Here is an 8,739-nt window from a genome sequence, read left to right on the forward strand (position 1 = left end):
CCTCCTCGCTTTTCTAACTTCTCAACTCCTGGCCTCTCAACTCTCGACTCCTTAGCTTCCTCGTTTCTCGGATCTCCCGACTCTTGAACAATGCAGGATGAAGGATCATTTCAAGGAAAAAACATCGTGCAAATCTTGGATTATTATAGGAAAAGGCATCGACGTGAATAAATTTTATATTATTTAAGAAATTAAATAATAGCAGTAATGTGAGAATCAGAATAGAAGAAAAAAATTATTAATCCTAGTTATTTTAGGAAAAATATATCGGCATGAATAAATCAAAGATTATTTAAAGAATTAAATAATGAGAACATGAAGATTGAAACGGATAGAAAATATTTATTCTCTCTATAAAAAGTAGTTCTTCCTGACATCCAAGATACGACACGCACATCTACGTACATCAATCCAAATAGTCATCTTCTTTACCTTCTAACTTGAGTGTCAGAGTGATTGCGCGGGGAACCCTTAATCGTTGTTCTAATCCTCTTCTTCTTATTTATCTTTGTCCATGCTCCCAACCACATGATTATCTTCATTGTTACTCGATGATTAACAATTAAATTGGTAATATAGCTAACGTATCAATAAATCATATGTTACAGGAAGAACAGATTCCCTCTATACATTATACAATAAGAAAAATCACAATTTATTTTCTTCGTTTAAAACACATCTCACCATGTTTTTTTTTCAAGTTCTACATTTTGGGCGTAAAGAAATCGAAAGGATATCTCAGAATTGGAGAAGTCACAAGCCTTAAGACATTTTCAAATGAACGACACAATCATAACATGACACGGCAGCTATATAGATTACATGAAGATTCTAAGCGTTCCACGTGGAGGCCCAGTTGGCGGCACTTCCGACACGCGGCATGGCGTTGAACTTGTCCGAGGAATCAACCTTGAAGCCGGCGCCGCACACGACGCCCTCGCTGTCGACTCGCGGCATCGCCTTCACCTTGTTCATCGGATGCTCGAAGCTCCTCAGCCCTCCCTCGCTATGGAACATGCACCCCGCGGGGAACGGAGCGTACGACTTCCCGCAGCCGCCCTTCACGATCTCCACCTCGTCGCCGATCACCACCGACCCATCCGCCGCCACGCCCCAGTACAACGGCACGCCGCCGTCGGAGCTCTGCAGCCACACAAGTGACGCCCGAGTTGAAAATTAAACACGGCGTTTCTAGTTAGGAAATACGTCGAACAGGGGAGGGATGCAATTACCAAGGCGGCGAAGACGGCGCCGGTGGCGTCGTCGTAGACGACGAAGGCGAAGCTGCCGGCGAGGTCCTTGAGGACCTGGTCGGCCGGGTAGGGCCCGCGGTCGCGCAGCGTGCGGTAGGCCTCGATCACGAGCAGCGCCTCGTCGGCGGACTTGCCGGAGAGGCCGTACTGGCGCACCAGGGAACTCAAGTTGTGGATGCTCCCGACGAACACGCAGTAAACGTCGTCGTAGCTACAGAACAATCTGCAAAATAGAGGAAAAGAAGTTTTAATTTCAGTTTATTTCGGATGATTCGCGACGGAAACATTGCGGATTCCGCTTCAAAATTCGACCTTTGGTGGAGGAAGGAAGGGCGGGGGGAGCGGGGGCCGAGGGAGGCGAGGGCGGCGCCGCCGGAGAAGGTGGCGCCGAATGAGTGGCCGGGGTGCGCTGCGTGGAAGTCGCGGAGGATCTCGTCGGAGTTCTTAGGGTGGCGCTGGCATCCAGCGTGCTCCGGCGAGATGAGCTCCGGCGGAGGGCGGGCAAAGTTCTTCTGGAAAATTGCCAACATCTTCGATTTCCTCTCTTGCAATCAAAAGGGAATGAGAATGGTAATGGAGTTGAGGAATGGAAGAGTGCGTTTACTTATAGTAGTTTACGGATTTAGATTTCTTAATTATCTTTTAATATAATTAGGTAAATTGGATTGATGGGGATAAGGATTCTCACGAGGATCCAGCGGTGCAACTGAACCGTCAAGTCAAATTTAGCAAATCGAGGTATAGATTTGAGAGATCCGATAACATTAGCCGAGAAAAAACAAAAAAAAAGTGATGGGCCCACTACCGGAATCTTGTTGTTTTGGATAAGATTACTATAATTGCTGCGTCGTATACACGTAAGCAACCGCTGTCAGTTCTCCACGTCTGTCCTTTGTTGGCTTTATCCACGTGTCGGATAATCTCATTTCTTTTTCTCGTTTATGTATCCGAGGAGTAGCCACGCGTGCTTGTGGGTGACGTGGATCACCGAGATTTTTGGGCATTGAAAACAAACTGGGCTTGGTCTTTGGGCCGCTATCATGAGCCCATTAAACATATCCTTGCTTTTATAAATATAAAAAATATTTAACGCAAGGAATATTTGAAAAATACAATACTGGGCCCACTCTGTTTTGATTATGATGACGCAAACATTACCTCACATCACCTAAACCGAAAGCATGACATAAAGCGCACGGCAAACAGTTGTAGGCCGTTTCCAGCCTCTTCCTCGTGCCCACCTAAAAATAAAAATAAAAATAAAAATAAAAAAACAAATTAATGAAAAATAAAAATATCTAAAACTACTCAAAATTGATATATTTTTTTTCTCGCTCAATTTATTTTATTTGAATCATTATCATTTACCTAAAATATTTTTCTCACAGTTTATTTATTTTTGTGAGTTCAAATCTATTATCCCTAAATTTCTCTGTCCCCCATATCTCATGCCGATCGGATGGACCAGATTACATCTCAAGACATCATGACATCCTTAAGATGTGTATAATATCCTCGTGATGTGCAAGATATCTTTGAGATATAATCCGATCTGTCTGATCGACAAAGAGACACGAGGACAGAAAAATTTAGGGACAAAGATTTGAACTCTGTAGAGCATATTTTGTTTTAAAAAAAATATGTGTTACTGCATCATTAAATAATTTTTTTCCAACTTATCAAAATTATAACACAAGAAGCCCTCTTACATTAAAATATACTTTTATCAATTTTATTTAAAAAATTAAAATTTTAAAAAAAAATTTATTCAGTTAAAATAGCTTTACTATTATAGTCGCTACAATAATATTAAATTGAGTTTAATCAAATTAGAATAATTTTAATGAAATTTAAGTTTTTTTAATAAGTTGATAAAAGAGTATTTGAATATAGTGCTGGTAATTTTGATAAATCAAGATGATTTTAATTAAATTTAAATAATTTCAATTCTTTTAATATATTTTTTATTTTAAACAATATTTATTTATTTTTATTTCATTAAAAAAATCAAAAGGACTCTATTTTTAATTGGATGAACATCTCATTTCATCATTGTATATTTTATTTTTAAAATTACCTTTATTTTTTTGAGTTTGTAACTACTATACAATTATGATGGTTAAATGTAGTAGCTGATATATTCTTATAGTAATTACGATTTGATAACTATTATTAGCAGGGACGAATCTAGGATTTTAAATTTGAGAGGATCGTTTACTAAGTGATAAAAATCATTATTAAAAATGTATTATATAATAATGACCTTTCCAAACTTTCAAAATGTATAATGTATATTTAGTTGAAATGTGAAAAATAAAGAAAAAAAAAATTTAAATTCAGTCCTACAAAGATTCGAACTTAAGAGGTGTGTTAAAATAAAAATAAAACTTACCATTACACCAACTATACATAAATTTAAATTAGGGTAAAATAATATATATACTAATAAAATTTTAAAAACTTATTTATAAAATTATGTTATTAAAAAATTTAGAGGAGGTCGTGCCCCCTCATGTCTTAATATAGATCCGCCCCTGATTATAAGTACACATATTTAATTTTAATTCATACTTATAGTGCATAGTTATTACAATATGAACACTGATCTCTAGTCAACATTGATAATATTTTATTGTAGCAACACTTTAATTTTTTTTAATATTAATAACAACATTGATAATTTTTTATTATAGCAATATTTTAATTTTTTTTAATGTTAATAATAAAATGATATAGTAATTATATAGCTATCAAAATATCAGTATATTGATGAAACATTATATTATAACAGCTATAGATCATAATTTTATTTTTAATTAATATAAATCACGTTAGGCTTAGAAATTGTAATAAATCGTAACGGTTATAATAATAGCCGTTATTATCTCTGCTACAGTGGTTATGCTTTTGGACAATTTTTTTATTAAAAAAAACCTAATTTTTCTTCACGGCGGGCCATTTGTGCGTGGCTTGTAGTGTAGATCTGAGGCTGTGCGGGTCCACACCTCGAATGGGGACGTGTGCAAAGAATAATAAATAAATAATATAGAATGAATTTATAGTAGGATAAAAAGTAATAATAATAATAAAATTGTCCAGCAACTGATCGAGTTAACGTCATCATTGATGGCGGTCGCTGATTGCGACTTCAAATTTGGCAGGTTCCAAGGCCAATTGGCTCGTTTCACTGTCTACCTTCTTTAATTTGTGTCTCGGGTGTCCCATTAATTAGGGAATGATAGGTTTACTATAATAAAGTAAGGGTTAAATTTTTACAGGCGTCTATTCTCGGAAAGAAATTTTTTCCCTGATGCTGTTACGCTTATAAATTGATATTATAATTTTTTATTCATATTTAATGGTCTAAAAGATATAATTTTATTCTTAGAATTTATCTATCTAGAAAGATGTTATACCAATAAAAATATTTTATATTATTTTAAATCTATAATCATTTCCATATTTTTTTAATATGTAATTTTGATTATATTCTAATAATCTTCACTTCAAACGAAATATTATAATTATTCTAATAGTTAGGATCTCTTTGTAAATATTCTATCACTCTTGATTTATTTCGAACTTCTCTGCTACCATCCGATCATCCTAACATGCTCCTAGTCTCATCACAAGTATATATATTCGGTCGGTCACTCCTGACCTACTTTGATTCTTTCCGTAAGCATTTGATTGTCTTGATCTACTATGTCTTTCCCCATGAGCATTCAATCATCTTGACATACTTTGAGTCTATCCGTGAGCATTATGTCATCCTGATATTCTCCGGATCTCATTACGAGCATTCGGTCACCCTAATCTATTCCCTGTTGACATACTTCCGTTATACTATTTATCTATTCACTATGCCATGTTGTCAGCGACGCTAACTTCCAGAAGGATATGACGAGATATGGAAGGGGTCCCACTGTTTGGCCGAGCGAGGGAGCCACTCAGCCGGAATTTTCCTCTCGGTTGCTCAAGGCTGTTCTTCTCCGTAGTCCCTTGGTTCAGTATTGTTAGGGTCAATTGATGTTAGAGGGGGTGAATAGTTCATCACGCTTCGTTTGCTTGCTTCATTGCTGTTGATATGCAGCGGAAAGACTCGAAACAAGACTCACAACGCTAACACGAGGATTTACTTGGTATCCACCTCAAGAAGAGGTGACTAATCCAAGGATCTGACCCTCACTCACTCATCCACTATGAAAACACTCCTTCTCGGTAGTTACCGAAGGCGGAGAAGCCTTGTTCAAACTCACACACAAAGATATACAAGAAGAACAAAATACAAGCTAATACAAGATCAAATCTTACAAAATTTACAATGATGAAACCCTAGCTTGCTCTTCTTCTTGCTTGAATACACTTATTGACTTGCTTGGAAGTATACCAATACTCTTCTCTAAGCCTTCAAGATTTAGTGTGTGTCGCTGAGCTCGGTGGAGAAGATCGTGTGAGGTTCAGGATGAAGCTCGCAAAGAACTAACGAAGAAATCGCTTGTCAACGACTTTAACCTACGCAACGGTCACATCCCAATCAATTGACCAATCGATTGAGGAGGCTTGAATCGATCGGTCGATCGATTCAGATCGCCTCTGTGCTCTACTAGAAAAGGCCTGAATCGATCGCCCGATCGATTTAGCCTTTATCATGTCGCACGCGATTTCCAGCTACCAATTGATCGGGCGATCGATTGACGGTGCCTAATCGATCGACCAATCGATTGGGAAGGCTTTTATACGCGCGATATAAGGTCCCAATCGATCAACCAATCGATTGGGCTAATGTTTATCGCACCACTCTCCCAATCGATCAACTGATCGATTGAACTTCGGTTCAATCGATTGGCTGATCGATTGACTACCCTTGACTTGCTTAACTCAAGCTCAAGGGCCCCCAATTCCAACATCCGGTCAACCATGATATGTTGGAACTTCTTATGCCTAGCATCTGGTCAACCTTGACCTATCGGAACTTCTTCACCAAGTGGTCGGTCAATCCTTTGACCCACTTGGACTTTTATCCTCGTGCCAAGTGTCCGGTCAATCTTAACCCACTTGGACTTACCGTCTCATGCCAAGTATCTGGTCCTCCATAACCACTTGGGCTTCCTTCTACCAGATGTCCGGTCACTCTTGACCCATCTGGATTTCCTTGTGCCAAATATCCGGTCACTCCTTTAACCTACATGGACTTCCGAACACCAGCTATCCGGTCAACCTTGACCCACCTGAATTTCCACGTGCCTGGCTTTATTTACTAGGTCTTTACATCTGACTAGCTTCATTCACTAGGACTTTCCATCTGCTTGGCTTCACTCACTAGGACTTTCTATCTGTCTGGCTTCACTCACCAAATCTTTCCATGTGTCTGGCTTCACTCACTAGGACTTTCACCTAGCTTCACTCGCTAGGTCTTTCACCTAGTTCACTCACCGAGATTTTCCAACTGTCTGGCTTCACTCACTAGGTCTTTCACCTAGCTTCACTCACCAGGATTTTCAACTACCTAGCTTCACTCACCAGGACTTCCCCTTGCCTAACCTCCAGTTAGGACTTTCCGAGTCAAGTATCCGATCAACCCTTTGACCTACTTGACTCTTCTTCACATTTAACTGGTCAGTCCTTGACTAGATGAGAATTGTATCAACAAATCTTCCCAATCGGATGATTGCATCTGCAATCTCCATGTATTATCAAACATCGAAACCTAAACATCAAGACTCAAGCTTGAGTCAACTCAAGCTTAGTCAACCAGGTCAACCTTGACCTAAGGACATTGCACCAACAATCTCCCCCTTTTTGATGTTTGACAATACTTTTAAGTTAGGCTAATCCTATAGCCTCAACTTTCCTTTATGCCAATGCATGAATGAGGGTTTGCTTCATTCTCTGCCTTTCCTAGAGAGCATTCTCTCCTAAACTTTCTTAGAGAGGCAATGAAGGTCTAACTTAAATCCCACATTCTCCCCTATTGGCACACATCAGAAACTCTCCTCCTGAAGAGTTATCCAACGTTGTTCACAACCTTACATGTTGTTCACAACACCACAATGAAGGTCCCACACCCTTCATTGTCTTCAATGCTCACCCTTGAGCATTAACCACTTCACAATGCTCATCATAAAGCATTCATCATTCCAACAATGAAGGTCCTATACCCTTCATTGTAGCCAATGCTCATCCTTGAGTATTAATTCTAACGAAGGTTAAACCACCTTCCATGGTATTTGAAAAATAATTTTTATGTCCTTAAAGAGTAACTCTCCCTAAAGACATGCTCCAAACTTCTGCCATTGCACCAACAATGACTTGGAGTTCCTAAATTTTTAGGAAACTCAAAAACTTGAAGTTTTGAGGTTTAAGTATCAATATTTGAATACAAACCTCAACCTAACTTCAATTTAGTGATCCTTAACCATTTATCCTTATTTTCATCATAAAAACTACCCTTAAATGTATATAAATATATTCCAAGGGGTTAGAAGTGGTTAAAGGGACTGAAAATGACTTAAAGTGCTGAAATCAGGCTTTCCTAGTCAAAATCAACCTTTTCAATTGATTGGGTTGGGACTCAATCGATTGACACTTGCTCAATCGATTCACTGATTGATTCAGCGAGGTTCTGTTCACAGAAAAACTGCGTGAATCGATCCACTGATCGATCCAGCCAAGGTTGAATCGATCGGCTGATCGATTCAAAGAGCTTCTGCTCGCGATAATACCTTTCTCAATCGATCGCTTGATCAATTGAGATACTTCAATCGATCGGGTGATCGATTGAAGCTCTGATTTCCTGAAAGTGAATTTCAATGAAATTCGGAAATACCCCAAAAGATTCTACAAAATTCTAAAAATCATGAAAACTCTTGTAGACATTATTTAGGGTATATACTATCAAGGAAATAGTTTTATAAGAAAATACTTCCTATTTTCAAATATTAACACAAACTTGAAATCTTGTAAAAACTTCAATGTTTCTTCCAAGTTTATGTCCAACTTTTCAATGATGATTACTATCAAAAGATAGTCTTCACCAAGGTTTTCCAAAGTATATTTAAAATATTTTTCAAAACCAATTTCCAACCATGTTCTTTGGGCTCAATGCATATGGCTTGTACATTAACTTTCCCAATGATTGGAGTACACATTAACTATGTGTTTTGATGAAATCAAAACTTAAATAGATGCACTAAATCATCATCTTGAGTCTTGTCCATCATCCTAGCATCTCACATATATCTAATGTATAATAAAACACATTCAAGTCACCTTATAGTCTTTGTAAGATGTAGATTTTGGTTTTGCCCTAAACTAGGGATCATGCATATCTATCTAGGCATTTTAGGAATTATGAACATCCACCTAGGATGCCACTTGTTAGTAAATGTCATTGTCTTTAATTACAAGGAAACTAAAACGATGCATGATGAGTTATGATGTACATCAAAAAGAAATAAATTTTCAAAAGAAAATATATTAATAC

At 37.7% G+C, this 8,739-nt stretch overlaps 1 protein-coding gene across 1 annotated transcript; it reads right to left on the reverse strand.

The window, feature by feature from the left end:
* Positions 1–631: 631 nt before the first annotated feature.
* Positions 632–1,826, reverse strand: LOC122040160 (stem-specific protein TSJT1-like). Its single transcript, XM_042599503.1, has 3 exons — positions 1,566–1,826; positions 1,233–1,476; positions 632–1,143 (listed from the first exon to the last, which is right to left on the reverse strand). The coding sequence occupies exons 1-3, from the start codon at positions 1,781–1,783 to the stop codon at positions 832–834; spliced, it is 774 nt and encodes a 257-aa protein (XP_042455437.1). The 5' UTR covers positions 1,784–1,826; the 3' UTR covers positions 632–831.
* Between the last annotated feature and the right edge of the window lie 6,913 nt (positions 1,827–8,739).

This window comes from Zingiber officinale, chromosome 2A (genome assembly GCF_018446385.1).
Source record: "Zingiber officinale cultivar Zhangliang chromosome 2A, Zo_v1.1, whole genome shotgun sequence".
NCBI classification, from domain to species: Eukaryota; Viridiplantae; Streptophyta; class Magnoliopsida; order Zingiberales; family Zingiberaceae; genus Zingiber; species Zingiber officinale.